The sequence below is a fragment of the Zootoca vivipara genome, chromosome 4 (genome assembly GCF_965207765.1).
Source record: "Zootoca vivipara chromosome 4, rZooViv2.hap1.1, whole genome shotgun sequence".
NCBI classification, from domain to species: Eukaryota; Metazoa; Chordata; class Lepidosauria; order Squamata; family Lacertidae; genus Zootoca; species Zootoca vivipara.
Window position 1 is genome coordinate 91,636,562 of NC_142587.1, and position 16,121 is coordinate 91,652,682.

General features: G+C 43.7%; 1 protein-coding gene across 23 annotated transcripts in view; it reads left to right on the plus strand.

Annotated features, from left to right (window-relative positions):
• Nucleotides 1–16,121, plus strand: part of SYTL2 (synaptotagmin like 2) — a 58,341-nt gene that overhangs the window by 14,758 nt on the left and 27,462 nt on the right. For 22 of the 23 annotated variants that reach the window (XM_088668813.1, XM_088668816.1, XM_088668820.1 and 19 more), the window contains exons 2-3: nucleotides 3,733–4,134; nucleotides 13,875–14,023. In XM_088668813.1, coding sequence (XP_088524939.1) covers nucleotides 4,034–4,134; nucleotides 13,875–14,023 — 250 coding nt within the window. In that variant the 5' untranslated portion in view covers nucleotides 3,733–4,033. Of the gene's footprint in view, nucleotides 1–3,048; nucleotides 3,147–3,732; nucleotides 4,135–13,874; nucleotides 14,024–16,121 lie in introns of those variants that run through there. The other variant, XM_088668818.1, reaches the window with a different exon arrangement.

The window sequence follows — 16,121 nt, forward strand, 5'->3', positions numbered from 1 at the left end:
AAGTGGTACGGTGGTACCTCCGGTTGCGAACGGCATCTGTTCTGGAGGTCCGGCTGCACCCTGAGGAATTTGCCACCGGAGGACCGCTTCTGCGCATGTGCCCGGTACGGTCTAGCACTTCTGCGCATGCGCACGGCGTGTAGAGCCATGTGCGCGTGGCGAAACCCAGAAAAATACTTCTGGGTTTGTCACGTTCGCATCCCGAAGTTTACGTATCCAGTGGGATAGTAAAGCGGAGGTACGACTGTATTTCAACACCCCAATTCGGCAGCCGCTTGCTTGCTCTAAGCGAGACCCTTCAGTCGCTTAGGCTGCCCAACAGTTTGTGGCAGAGGAGAGCATACAAATAACTCTTGCAGTGAGAAATTCTTAAAAAGATTAGGCCTAAATCCTTTAATGTGAGGTGCAGCTGAAAGCCAGGAATGATCTGGTGCTCTGCTTCTGCGTAAAAGTTAAAACGTTAATTACTGGAATGACTTCTGTTTAGCACCTTGCATGTGATAGAAGGTTACCTACTCTGAAGGCTTAAGTAGAAAATCTGGCAGGTAAAAACAACAGTGGGAGTTCTGATAGCGAAAGATCAGTGATGGGATTTAATGGAGATAAGAGAATGGGGCAAGAGGGAGGGTTGATCGGTAGTCTTTATAACCTTTCTAGCAAAGTATGAGAGATTCTTTCAAACTTCTTTCTTTTTCTTCTTCAGTATAAAGAAATAGTATGTGTATATTCTGGAGAAAATGCAAAGGGAGCGGAGGGAGAGAGGTTGTGGCCACTGGGGCAAAATCCCTAAAATAGTTTGTGGGAAAGCTGTTTTTGGCACTCCCCTTGTCTTTTGCTTTCCATCATTCCTTCTTGCTAGCTCACACATAATTGCACAAACCCAGACGTCTGATTAAACCCCTTGCAACATGGATTTCAAAATGTGGTTTCTAGCGTGGATTACTTGTGCTCTAGGACACCCCTGGAATGCTAATGTCAAGTTTCATTACCAATGCTGGAAGTTAAATGTGAAATGCTTATGAATGCCTCTGGACCCAGGACTGGCCTTCTGACTTACTCACAAGTCATAGTTATAATCCCTTGGAGTTATCTGAGGTTGCTGCTGTACTAAGTTTTAACTCATTGCTGTGTGATAGCATTTCCGGAAGAGTAGAAAATGCTAATAGGACTGTAACAAAAAGTGCCTTTTTGATCCAGAAGTCTTCAATCAACGATTTAAGGCTTAGGATTCCCCCGCCCACACTTTTAACTGAGTACAGTATCTGTTAAGGATGGAAAAGGCCATGTTGCTGGTTGTTGCTTGTGGCTCCCTTGTCTGGTCTCAATCTCCCTTCCAGTCTGGCTGCCCCAGATGCAAAATCAGCAGGAAAAGTTGGGCCAGACTGTTCCAGGCTAGTGGTGGTGGTGAGCTTCTCTGCTTGTTGCTTTTGGAGCCTTTCCAGCTCATTCCAACAATCAGTGAGGGAGAAAAGAAGCAATCTGGCTACTGGCTCCCTGCTTCTACTTGCCATGGTATTAGCTTGAACTCAAGCCAGAAGAGTAGAAATGTGATAAATTGGTTCATTCTTAAGTGGGAAAAATGAGGCCCATGATTAGTTTTTTGCCAGCAGAGGTGGACTTGACTATGCTCGTGCTGCTGCTCTGCGGAGAGAAGCAGATTTGATTGCAGGCACGAGCCAGGGACATCTACCCAAATTGATGGGTGCTGGCTGTTCATCTTGTGTAAGCGAAATGAATGTCTTGGTCATAACACTAGCATTTGGAGTAGCCAAATGGAACTGAATAGCAATAGGTTCACAACAGACAAAACACACAGAACTTCTTAAAAACCTAATACTGTAATAGCCTGCTAGATTGGGCCAATGGCCCATCTAGTCCGACAGAGGACGAGATGGTTGGACAGTGTTCTCGAAGCTACAAGCATGAGTTTGACCAAGCTGCGGGAGACAGTAGAAGACAGGAGTGCCTGGCGTGCTATGGTCCATGGGGTCACGAAGAGTTGCACACAACTAAATGACTAAACAGCAAGTCCAGCATCCTGCTCTCACAGTGGCCAGCCAGTTGCATTTGGGAAACTCACAGGCAGGGCTTGAGCACCAGATGACTCTCCCCTCCTATGGACTGCTATTCAGATCATATTTGGAACACGTTTGTGCCTGAGTTAAAAACAAAAAGCAAATAGATATTATGTCTCCAGATCACCTTGTATAATTTGGTCCTGATTCAGTGTTGGTGTCATTTCTTGTGATGTTGAAGCCCTTTTGACATCCTCTGACCATCTTTTTAGAAGAGGTTCAGGAAAATTGCAGAAGCACCATATGGTTTTCCTTTTGTTCACCGATCTGCTCCCTGTCCTCCTTTAATATAACAGCTTTGTCCTTTCCCTACTTCATTTTGATTGTGAATGGTGTCTTTTGTAGCCCAGAACTAAGAAAGCTATGGCCCTCCATCACCACAGGTTTCATATAGTCATAGAATCGTAGAGTTGGAAGGATCATATAGCTCAGCTCCTTGCAATACAGGAATCTCAGCTAAAGCCCACATGACAGATGGCCATCCAACCTCTGCTTAAAAACCTCCAACAAAGGAGAGCCCACAACCTCCCGAGGGAGACTGTTAAGAAGTAAAACTAAAAATTATTTGGGGAAGGGGAAAAACATATCAGGCCCAAACAGCCCCATGACAACTGAGATGGCTGACTTGGGATGGGTTGGAATATCTGGAACCCTGAACAGAAGCACTTTCACACTGCAGCATTTTGTTACAGCCACCACTTGTGCATGTATAGTAACTGCTATTCAGGAATTGGTACCCTGTGTGAACTTTCATCAAGTGATGTTTTTAAAAAGCAGCTTATCAGTCTAGCCTGCAGGATGGTGTGTTAATGTTGTTGTTTTCCTCTTAGCTAGAGTTGGTTGTCTTGTTGCAGTTGTGCCTTGGGCAGCCTGGAAGGACAGGACTGGCTTCCAGCCTGTTTATGTTGCTTCAGAGTCAGTCATTAGCTGCTGGAATTTCCCCCCTTGAGGGTGTTGGCTTCTTAGAAGCATTTTTTATGGAGGCTGCATCAATCTAGTGCTTACCCTGTACTGTTTTTTTCCCTTGGAAACAACTGGTTGGCTGGAGGATAACGTCCGTATTCAATTATGGTTAGTTACCACTTTTCATGCCTTGTATAGTATCTAAAGATCTCCTCACTCCCCGTGAAGGTCAAATTAATCAGTTTGCAAATCGGCTTTGGCACTGCAAAACTGCAAATTATTATTGGCATGCTATTGAACTTGTGGCTAAGTGCTAAAGGCTTATCTATACTTACCTTTTGTCCTACTCTTTCCAGACAGAGGTCTATGTTTTAATGCTCTGTTTCTGAGTGTTGTTGTTGGTTTTGTTTTGTTTTTGCCCTGAGCTTTCCTCTCGACAACCTGCTTTTTAAAGCTGAATTGGAGCAAACGTCACTTTAGGTTTTCCACGAATTGACATTTGTTCCAATTGAGCTTTAAAGAGTGGGTTTTCGAGGGGAAAGATCCGGAGCAAAAAAAAAGGTGTGTGTGTGTGCGCGCTTGTACACCGACCTTTAAATCATAGACTGTGTGTGGAAAGAGCGCAAGAAAAGTACAGTAAGTGTGGATAAGTCCTTAGTTAATAAATAATTCTGTATCCCTGCTGCCCCAAAGCTTTGCTCCCTTGGCCAAGAGGGCTAGAACTTAATACTTCCCTCTTGCTTCTTGTCCGTAGGTGATGCTCACATTGGATTCCGGAGCATAAAGTTAATCCCATGAGCTGCTGAAGCATGAAGCAAGGCTCCCCTGTAACGTACATGTGATTTGAGCAATCCAGGAATGCAGCGCCTTATCCACAGAGTCTCGGCGGGAGAAGCGCATCTCCTAGAAAACGGAATTCGGGAACTTTTAAAAAACTGCTGCTCGCTTTGGTGCACGACCCCACACACTCTTGGTGAAGGCTGCTACTAGGTTTCTTCTCTCTGCGTTGTTCCTTTTTTAAAAGAAGCAAACGATTTCAATACGAAAATAGCAAGATGATCGACTTGAGCTTCCTTACGGATGAAGAGCAGGAGGCGATCCTCAAGGTGCTTCAGCGGGATTCAGACCTGAAGAGAGCTGAAGAGGAGAGGGTCAGGTAAGAACCAGGAATTCCTTCATACTCGGACAAGTACGGTAGTTCAGTGAGAGTGAATGAGTGTGTAAGAGAGCAAACTGCTAAGTCTTCACCCCCTTCTGGATTTGCTCTGGCTTATTGCCACTAGTGAAGAGTTTTTATTTCTTTCTTTCCTTTTTGAAATATTTTTTATTTGATTTTACAAGTATAAAATTATAACAATGCAAAATACATACTGTATCCATATTTGGAGATTCCTCCGAATCTCTGGACTTTCCACCTTCCCCTCCATGGGTCCTATTGTCAACCTTTTCAACTGCATATTATTCAGTAATCCATATTTTATGCCACTCCATTTTATCCATAATATTTGCTGCGTTACAAGTGTCATTGCAGGCGTGCTAATGTTTTCATGTGCTTACATTGGTCTCCCAGGTAAGTTATACATTTCCCCCATTTTTATTAAAATTTTGTTCTTCTTGGTTCCTGAGCTTTCTGGTAAGTTTTGCCATTTTCGTCAAAAGTCCAGCAACTTACTGGTAGTTTGCCATTCTTCTGTGGTAGGGACTTTGTCCTCTTTCCATCTCTGGGCTAGTTACATCCATGCAGCTGTTGTTACATACCTAAAAAGCCTTCTCTGCTCCTTTGGAATATCGGTACCTAAAGTTCCTAATAGAAAAGCTTCTGGGTTTTTTTTAATAAAAAAGTTATTTTAAACATTTTTCCAATTCAATAATAATAATAATGATAATAATAATAATAATAATAATAATAATAATAATAATAAATATGTAATTTATACCCCGCCTATCTGGCTGGGCTTCCCCAGCCAGCCACTCTGGGCGGCTTCCAACAAAATATTAAAATACAGTAATCCACCAAACATTAAAAGCTTCCCTAAACAGGGCTGCCTTCAGGTGTCTGGTAGTTGTTCTCTTTGACATCTAGTGGGAGGGCGTTCCACAGGGTGGGTGCCACCACCGAGAAGGCCCTCTGCCTAGTTCCCTGTAACTTGGCTTCTCGCAGCGAGGGAACCACCAGAAGGCCCTCGGCACTGGACCTCAGTGTCCAGGTAGAACAATGGGGGTGGAGACGCTCCTTCAGGTATACTGGACCGAGGCTGTTTGGGGCTTTAAAGGTCAGCACCAACACTTTGAATTGCGCTTGGAAATGTATCATTTCCCAGAATGCTTTTATTACCTTTCACATCCATCACATATGATAAAAGGTGCCTTCCTTTTCTTTACATTTCCAGCAGGTATTTGTACTTGTCTTATACATTTTTTCTAACTTAATAGGAGTCAAATACCACTGATACATTGTTCTCATATAATTTTCTTTCGGTGTACAACATGCCGAGAATTTCAAATCACTGGTGCCCCTCTGAATCCCAATTCAAATCACTGGTGCCCCTCTGAATCCCAATTGCTGGGAATCACAAATGGGGAGAGTGCTGTTGCACCCAGGCCCTGCTTGTGAGCGTCCCATAACAGACACCTGGTTGCCCACTGGGATGCTGGATTCGTTGAGCTCTTGACCTGAATCCAGCAGGGCTCTCCAGGTGGAGGTCTGCCAAGATAGCAGAACCCCCATGCCCAGGGGATGAGTCTGCCTCTGAATACCAGATGATGGGGAATAACAGTTGGAGAGTTGCTATTGCCTGTGGGATTCCCATAATGGACCCACTGTGAGAACAGGGTGCTGGACTCGAGGGGCCTTTGGACTGACCCAGCAGGCCTGTTGGGTTCTTAAAACAGATATTGATTTTTAAAACATCACCACAACTTTATCCTTCGTGGTACCTCTGGCATTTTGTTGCCTTGGGGTTGTGTCCTGAAAACGCAACGTGCAATTAAATCACCTCTCTCGCTAAGGCAGCCTAGCCACTGTTGGGTCCATCGCCCTGGGAGAAGTGTGCTATATCCTTAGTACTTTTGCAAAGCTAAGCAGCATCTACTGTGGTTTCACACTGGATGGGGGATGTAGTGTTGAGATTCCTGCATCGCAGCAGGGTAGATGGGCTGGATGACCCGTGGGGTCCCTTCCAACTCTACGTTTCTGTTCTATTTATTTCTTGTGTTACTTAGCCAGAGTAGTCTTCCCATTATATATTGGAAGGCAGAACTACAAGTAAGCTCTGTGTTATGAGACGTGAGGAACTGAGGGGCTGTGTCAGGTGGTTTGCAGATAAGAGCTGCCAGATTGAAAGCTTGTTTTCCTAGGCACAATAATTAGCGATGGAGAATTCCTGTGGTGCAGCATGCGAGTCAGGAGATCTCAGTTCTGTTGCTCATTGGATCTGCCTTTGACACGGACCAGGGCTTTGAATCCCTTGCTAACTCCCACCCATTCTGCCCTTGTGATGAGCACCGAATTGCAAACCAATGTGGAGTCGTAAGAGAATGCTTACTTTGATTTCATGTATTTATTTGGAGCTTTTGTACCCTGTGCTTTAGCCAGAAATGTTCTCAGGGTAGCTTTCATACAATAAGTTAAAACATGATATTCCCTGCCATTAGGGTTACTATCTTTAAAAAAAAAAGACACCACGACACACAAGGAAAAAGGGATGGGGAGGGAAGAGGAAAGAATCAAACCCGAGTGCCAGTTCTTAAACAGTCTTTAGCAATTGTGCATGTTTAGAACCCTTCTCTTGCTCCAAATAGTCTAGGGAGAGATAGCTGAGTCAGTACAGCATGAGACTAAACTAAACTCACACTAAACTCTTAATATCAATTGGAAATATGTTTTGTATAAAATTTCTAAACTTTTGAAACTTACAATTTTTAAAATAAAAAAGCAAACTGTTAATTGAGTCGTGGGTTTGAGTTCGAGCACCACACTGGCCAAAAATATTTCCGCATTGCAGGGGGTTGACCTAAATGACCCTTGCTGTTCCTTCCAGCTCTACTTGGTTTTATTGACATCAGCTGGTGGAGCAGCCATCATAGATCAAACAAAGCAGGAAGAGAACTGTTCTGCAATGTATCCCATAATCATCAGAGCATTTCCCACTGAAGGCAAGTTGAGACCTACATCAGTTGAGTGCTGAAATGTGATGTACTGGAAGAAAGCAGGAAGCTGTGTTTATACGGAGCCCAGGCCATTAATCCAGCTAGCTTTGCATTGTCTATGCCAGTGTTTCTCAGCAGTGGGCTTTGAACCAGTTTCTGGTGCTGCAGGCTGCCCGGTGCCTCCTTGCTTATCTGCCGCAGCCCTTAGAGATGTGATGAAAGCCTTTTGGCTGGACCAACTCCCAACACCAGCAACATATTGTATGCTGAGTGAAGGTGGCAGGGAGGATGGGAAGTTCTGGAAGAAGGGAATGGAAGTTTCCCTTTTCCGAGGGGTGATGGCTGTGCAGTCAAAAAGTCAGGTGAAAGGTTGATAATAAGAATGCAAGAAGAGCCTGCTGGATCAGGCCAGTGGCCCATCTAGTCCCACATCTTGTTCTTACAGTGGCCAACCAGATATCTCTGGGAAACTGCGGCAGCTAGACTGGTGACTGGGAGTGGCCGCTGAGACCACATAACGCCGGTCCTGAAAGACCTACATTGGCTCCGAGTATGTTTCCGAGCACAATTCAAAGTGTTGGTGCTGACATTTAAAGCCCTAAACGGCCTCGGTCCAGTATACCTGAAGGAGCGTCTCCACCCCCATCATTCTGCCCGGACACTGAGGTCCAGCTCCGAGCGCCTTCTGGTGGTTCCCTCGCTACGAGAAGCCAAGTTACAGGGAACCAGGCAGAGGGCGTTCTCGGTAGTGGCACGCACCCTGTGGAATACCCTCCCACCAGAGGTCAAAGAGAACAACAATTACCAGACCTTTAGAAGGCATCTTAAGGCAGCCCTGTTTAGGGAAGCTTTTAATGTTTGATGGATTTCTGTATTTTAATATTTTGTTGGAAGCTGCCCAGAGTGGCTGGGGGAACCTGGCCAGATGGGTGGGGTATAAATAATAAATTATTATTAATTATTATTATTAAACTAGCAAGCATGACCTGAACACAACAGCGCTTTCCCACTCCTGTGTTTTCCAGAAACTGGTATTCAAAAGCATTGCTGCTTCCAGTTGTGGAGGCAGAGCCTAGCCATGCTAACTAGTAGCCATTGATATCCATGGATTTGACTAATCCTCTTTTAAAGCCATCCGAGTTGGTGGCTATTTCCATTTCCTGTGGGAGCGAGTCCCATAGTTTAACTACTACACACTGTGTGAAGTACTTTATTTTTCCTGAGCCTTCCAGCAGTCAACATCATCTTATGTCCTTGAGTTAATAAGAGAGGGAGTAAAACTTTTCTCTGTCCAGTTCCTCCATGCTGTGCATTCTTTTATAAACATCTATCATGTTGCCTCTTACGCTCCTTTTTCTCTAAACCGAAAGTCCCCCAAAGCTGCAACTGAGAATAGAAAGGAAGGAGATAAGAGAAGAATGTGGCTAAAGGAGGAAGAAGCGAGTGTCAAAGACCAGGGAGGACGGATGGAGGAAGCTGGCAGCTTGGGCGGGGAGGAAATAAAAAGTACACGTTGAGTGTAAAACGAGAAGAAATCACTAGAGATTTATAAAAATGCTTTGAGAGGCACATGAGTGCGGAAAGGGGCGGATACAAAAGAAAAAGTCTTCTCTGCTTGGAGCCTCTGGATCAGAAAATCCTGCCTAATCAATTCTCCTGAGTCACAATATCTCCAAAGCAGGTGTCTGTACTTAGCTTGTAGAAAACTAAGGAGCAACAGTGGTCTGCTTAGGGCAGCCTTTCTCAATCTTGAAGTGTTGTTGGACTACAACTTCCATCATCCCTAGTTAGCTGGACCAGTGGTCAGGGATGGTGGGATTTGTAGTCCAACCACATCTGGGGACCCAACGTTGAAAAAGGCTGGCCTTAGGGCGCACTGACCCACAACCACCCGAAGTTAGGCATATTGTTCTCAGCTGCCTTGAGTACAACATTATGAAGGAAAATGTGTAACATCCCTTCATGTGATCTGCAGGGGCTTGAAAAACACAGTTTCTTTAGTTGCATCCTTGCTGGCGGGGAGGTACTTGTAAAATTATGTCAGTGGCTTTTGTGCTGATAAGGCAGGGTGTGGGGTGCATTTAGAATCAAATATTTACTTTTAGATTGTTACTTCGGCAATGGGTTTGCTTAAAGGGCTGCTATCGCTGCCATAAATGATTGTGTCAACAAGTCCTGATAATTCACTGAATCTGTGCCTCCCAAGTATAAGGCCTCTCAGAGTTTAGTCTCTACACAAATAGAAAATGAGTTGGTGAAACATTTCCTGGGATCATGGGAGTTGACAGTTTCAGATCTTGCAGAAGGGCTGTGTGTCAGATGTTTGAATACAGTAGTACCTCGGGTTACAGACGCTTCAGGTTACAGACGCTTCAGGTTACAGACTCTGCTAACCCAGAAATAGTACCTCGGGTTAAGAACTTTGCTTCAGGATGAGAACAGAAATTGCGGCACCGGGAGGCCCCATTGGCTAAAGTGGTACCTCAGGTTAAGAACAGTTTCAGGTTAAGAACGGACCTCCAGAACAAATTAAGTTCTTAACCCGAGGTACCACTGTACTTTCCCCTAGTCCTTTAGGTAGCACCCCAGAAATTTAAGGATCTCAGAGGGTCAACTGTTAATTGAACTTGGAAAGTAATGGGCACCCAGCGAAGATGGAAACTGCGTGGAGCGAGGGCCAGCTTTCTTCTTTGTTGCATTCTGTACCAGCTGCAAGCTCAGAACTTTCTTTAAAGACAGCTTCATGGTCCAGGAGCATTGCAATACCCCACCACCTGAATGTAATTTCGAGGCAGGTGTGTGTTCTCTGTTTGGCATGGTGCAGTATTCTGAAGCCACTGCAATCAATTGGGGAAGGGGCGAACTTGTAGGTTTTGATGGAGGAATGTAATAAGAGCCCTGCTGGATCAGGCCAATGGCCCATCTAGTCCAGCACTCTGTTCTCACAGTGGCTGCAATCAGGACCCGGAGTACAACAGCACTCTCCTCACTTGTGATTTCAGCAACTGGTATTCAGAGGCACGTTGCCTCCAGCAGTAGAGGTACAGTAGAGCATATTCATTGTGGCTGGTAAAAAAAGGGTAAGAGGTAAAGGACTCTTGGATGTTAAGTCCAGTCAAAGGTGACTATGGGTTTGCGGCGCTCATCAGCTTTCCGGGTCGTGTGGCCAGCAAGACTAAACCGCTACTGGCGCACGGAGGACCGTGACATGTGCCAGAGCGCACGGAAACGCTGTTTACCTTCCTGCCACAGAGTTACCTATTTGTCTACTTGCATTGGCATGCTTTCGAACTGCTAGGCTGGCAAGAGTTGGGACAGAACAATGGGAGCTCACCCTGTTGCGGGGATTCAAACCGCCGACCTTCCGATCAGCAAGCCCAAGAGGCTTAGCGGTTTAGACTGCAGCACCTCCCACATTAGTAACTACAAATTAGCCCTATCGCTCTTGAATTTGCCTAATCTGTTGAATTTGCCTAATATTGCGGGAGCAGGGTCCATAGTTTAGCTATATGTTGTGTGAAGAAGTGCTTTTAAGGTGAAGGGTTTTTGTTTTTGTTTAAAAAAATGCAAATGGCATCAACTTTGTTCTTGGACTCAGCTATACAGCTGCAAATAGAACATTTTAAGTGTGTTTTAAGTGCAACGAACAATGTGACACTACCGTAGATGGCGATGTGAGCCTTATGGAAAATTCAATGTCTTTTTAAAAACACTTAAAAAACCCCCAACCATTTTCATAATGGTTTTTATTTGTATGTTGATTCCACCCTTGTTTTTAATCTCTAAATCTCCTCAAGTCGAGTGAGGAAAAGGCGATGTTTAAATAAATATATCATTGTGATAACAACTTTGAGGGCTGGATCACAGTGATGGGGAGGTTTTAATATTTTCATCCTCTGCTGTTCTCCTCAGGAAAATCCTTACTTTGAAGGTACCAATGCAGGTACTCTGAGAGAGCTGCAGCCAAATCTAACAATGCATATTCTTACTAGTTAGCATGTGAAGGGGTTAAGACCATAGAGCTGTATAGCTGACCATAGAAACATAATTGGTAGAGAAGGCTCTGTGTGATGTCATTTCCCCTCCTCTCCTGAGGGGGAAGGAGCAAATAGCATTTCCTGTTCCCTCCCTGCCTCCCACCATGCGAGCAGACTGACATGGCTGGGCACTGCTCTGAGCCCAGACTCCATTTTGGAACTTTGTATTTTTGTACCCAATGAGTATTTTACCTGCATTTACTTTTTAATGCCGTTGCGTCTAAGAACGAATGCTTGACTGTGAGTAAAATAAATGTTTTAAACTTACTTTTCAGTCTATAACCTGTTTCTTTGAGAAACGGGGGGTAACACAGGGAGAGTAGCCTAATGGCTGCTTCTTGTGTTTCCAATTAAACTCATCTAAAATGAGATTTAAACCCTGCACTTTTAAACACAAGTGGAAAGCTGATTCTTCTGTCTGTTAACCCGCATATGTGCGTCTGTATAAAGCCCATCAAGCACTAACCTCAGTGCTTTTACTAGGTTTTACACAGGATTAAAATCACTCTGATCCCATTATTAATCAGCCCTTCCTCAACGATGCTATTTGCATTTTTTTAAATTAAAAAACCAGCCCCTCCCCTTTGGTACTTAACGCCACAAGCAGTTTGGCTCTAAGTGACTCATCCTTGAGTTGAGTACCTGCACTGCACCCTCTTGTCAGTCAGTGAGAGAACCTGGAGTCAAAGGAAGTGAATCAGGCATTTACACAATTACCCAAATCAGTACCTTTCTGTTGAAAGCAGTTCAGACTGTCCTAGTGGCATTCTCAAACCAAGAAAATACCATATTTTCCTGTATAATACCATATTTTCCTGTATAAGACGCCCCCCAATTTTTGGCATTATTTTTAGGGGGGAGAAAACCTACTCTTATACATGGAAAAATATGGTAATCCGCTTGGATAGCTCAGTTGGTTAGAGCCTGGTGCTGATAATGCCAGGGTTGCAGGTTCAATCCCCAGCTGCATATTCCTGCATTGCAGAGGGGTTGGGTTATATGATCCTCAGGGTCCCTTCCAACTCTGCAGTTCTATGATTCTATGAAAAATCCGGATTTTGAACTTCTCCTGTTCCCCATCCCCCTCACCACACACACATTGGCCCCCAGTTCATAACCCTAACGGGGGGGGGGGGGGGAAGGTTGCAATTGCAGGAATAGGGTGGGCCCTGATTGCATCTCAGGTGTCAAAGGCCAGGGTAAAGAGGTTTTATATGCTCTGTGCCGTTGTGAAAAATAATATAGATCTACTGGTGTTTTTATTATATGGTGTCCTCGTGCTCCATGAATGCAACCATTGATAAACAACAGTGACGCAGGAGACAGAGCTAAACGTTTAGGAATCCCTTTCTGTGTTGGATACTTAAAGCCCCTAAACTAGAATAACAAAGGGAGACAAGTCATGTGTTACAAAAGCTGGAATTCTAACTCCCTTATGACCAGTCACATTGATTCAAAGTGGTGCTTCATAACCGCAAGTGAAGAGGGCTGGAGTGGCTTGAGAGAGTACATACTTTTGAAAGGTCACACCAAGTATTGCTATGAGTTTGTGGATGCCTAGAAACCCCCTCAATTTCTGGGTGCCAGATCCTCCCCCTAAATTCCTGGAAGTATTGGGTCTCGGAGTTTAATCAATGCTTGGAGCATTGAGTTGGGCAGCCATATGCTGAAATTAGCGTTGTCGAAACACAGGCCAAATCCGTTTTTCCCATGCTCATGAAATTTCCTGGGAGAAGAGCCATTACCGAGAACGAAAGTAAGGTAATGGGCAATTAACAAAGCAGATGCTCTGTGCCGGGTGTCAGGTGGGGGTCAGCCCCTTCTTCCACTCAGAGACTGCAGAGAAACAGTGTTAAACGCAGCTCTCTGGACAAAGAGCTAGGCTTCATTTCTTTTTGGATCCAAGGCAGCAGCAGTTGGAGGAACAGGACCCTCTTGGGGTGAAGTGCTTTGAGTAGAGAGGCTCAGGTTGTGTACACGTGTAAATAAATCATATGTCATAAAGACACCACACAGGAATATGTACCAAAAATGCATATATTGCGGCACAGTGTGCATAACAATGCATGTATTCGTGAAAAGAAAATACAAAGATGAGTCATACTCTTGCTTTGCAAAAAAATGTGTTGTGTTAAGCAAATTGGCCTCTTGAGATCCTTTAATGGGGAACATCTGTTAGTTCCATACATCCCTGAATTTTTTACTTGGCCTTCTCTGGATACTTTTTCTCCTGCCCTGTGGAGATCCCTGCCAGTAGAGGTTTGGCAAGAACTATCCCTCCCTTCTTCTAGATGTCTTTTGAAAACTATATTGTCTATGCAGGCCTTCACAATATAAGTTTTCTCTTTTTACGCAATCAGTATGTATTTAGTTTTATTAATATTTTCATGGATGCTTCCTGCTGATTTTATTCTGGTTATGTTGTATGCTGCCTACGTACATTGTTTTTTGGTGTTTTTTTTAAAAAATGAAAGTGTATATTATACATAAATAAATAAAACATGTATATTGGTACTAAAATGTTTGATGAATTTTCACATGGGCTTTAAAAACCACCAGCACAATCCGATGAGAAGAAAATTACGCAAGGTAAATAATTGCGTGTGTGTTCCTTGTCTGGTCAGATAGCTTCCAAGACAGTACGGTGGAGCTTCCTTCTCCGCTGCAAGGCATGTGTAATAATCTTTTCCCCCCCCTTCCCCCCTCCCAGGCATTTAAGTGAAAAAGTTAAAGATGAGATCCAGGTTAAGAACATGAGCGGGCAGTGGTTTTACGAAGCCAAGTCCAGGAGGCATAGAGAGAAAATTCATGGAGCAGACATCATTCGGGCATCCATGAGGAGGAAGCCGTTTCCAACAGGTATGCACTGTTGACTTAAAGAATAATAAAAATAGATCTGTTTTGAAGTGAATAAAGGTGCTTGGGTCTCTGTGTAGAGATCCAAGAACAATACTATAGAATCACAGAATTGCACAGGGTGTTGGACGCCATCTTGTCTAACCATCTTAACTGCCTGTTATGATTTCTTTAAAATGTGAAGCTTATGTTAGGGTGTTTTGCTTAGTTTTGTTTTAATCTAGTTAACACATAGTTGACTGAGATCCTAATTGAGAGTTACTTTCCACTTGGAAAGAAGCAGAAGTCCCAGCAAAGGAGGAATGGATACAAAAACTTACGGGATATGCAGAAATGGCGAAACTTACCAGAAGAGTAAGAAATCAAGATAGCGAACTATTTATAAAAGAATGGAAATGGTTTATTGAATATTTAGAGATAAATTGCAAACAGATAAAAACATTGGCAGGATTATTGTAATAAGCTGCTGTTTCATAAGAGTATATATTTAAAGTAAGATAATTAAATGAGCAAATTAAATGAATTTGGATATGCAGAAGATATTAAAAAATAAATTTAAGGAACCGCACAAAGAGGGGGAAGGAGTCAAATGTTAAAATGATTGCAAAATTAATGAAATGTATAAATTTGGAAAGTATAAATAAAAAACTTTTTTTTTAAAAAAAAGAAAGTTTCTTCCTAGAATTGCCAACATGGTGCCTGTGGGTCACAACTGCAGAGGCCTTCTCTGGTGGCCACAGCCTTCAAACGTCCCTGCTGTAATTAGGCTTGAATTACCTAATATCCAGTAAAATTAGTTGCTGAATGTGTCTGGTGACAGGCTGTATTTGTGGGCCCAAAAATGTTGTTTGTCCTCTATTGAATCTGTACCCCACCATTCCTCCCAAAGGAAATCAGGGAGGCAATCATCAAAATGTCAAAAATCCACAATTTAAAATAAAAAAAAATATTGAAAATGTTGAAAAACGATTTGAAGCGTTTTAAAAAACAAATTTAAAAAAAATCATATACAGTACCTGCACAGTTATTGGCAACCTTTGTTTTACTTGAAACTCTAGGATCTTTTAATTTTATTTAGAAGATTTACATCCCCTCGCCTTTCATTATTAGTTTTGATCAAATGACCATCAAGGTAGCTTATGGCTGGCTGACAACAAGAGCACATAGATTTTTTTAGGACCCACCCTGTTTCTATGATCGTTGGTTGTTCTAAACTTTTTCAATTGTCGTGGGCTGCCCTGAGACCTTCGGATGAAGGGCAGTTAACTGAGCACCATACAAAATCCACACACATACTCTCCAAGCCCACACAAACCAATGATAACAATTTTATTATATATACCCCGCCCATCTCGCTGTGTTTCACCAGCCACTCTGGGCGGCTTACAGCATACCTAAAAACATAATTAAAACATCAAGCATTAAAAGTCTCCCGATAAAGAGCTGCCTTCAGATGTCTTCTAAAAGTTATGGAATCCTTCATCTCCTTGACATCTGAAGGGAGGACGTTTCACAGGGAGGGTGCCACTACCGAGAAGGCCCTCTGTGGACTGTCGCCCCTTGGCTGATGGGTCAGGTCAAGGGACACTTCCCTGCAGCATGCTTGACAAACCCGGTGCAAAATGGCAGTTGGGGTCCAGTGTTCTTTCTGGAAGGGAGGGAGGGAGGAAGCACCTTGTAACTCTTCCTTTCTCTGGCCGACGGATGGATGGAGCCTGGATGATCTCTCCACCCACCTTGTGGCAATGTTCTTCCTGAGAGGCCAGGGGAGCAGAGGTTCCAAGTATCTCAAAATGCTTATTTGCAGTACCACGTAGACTTATTTAGGGAAGTCATTGCCTCAGGCAGTGATGGCAGCCATTTTAAAAAATACACTAGGCCAATTCATGGAGACGAGCCCTTGCGGGGGACATGTTTAGCCATGGCTCCCCGCCCCAATGCTCCAGTGCAGTACGGCGTTTTGCTGGGCTGCTGTAGAAAGTGGAACTCAATTGTCCTTTGCCTTGGCCCAGGAAGGCTCTTCTTGGTGGCTGGAAATTCAAAGGTGCTGTTGTACTTGTTGGAATGACTTGTGTTGAGGGTCTAGGTTCCGCTTAATGTG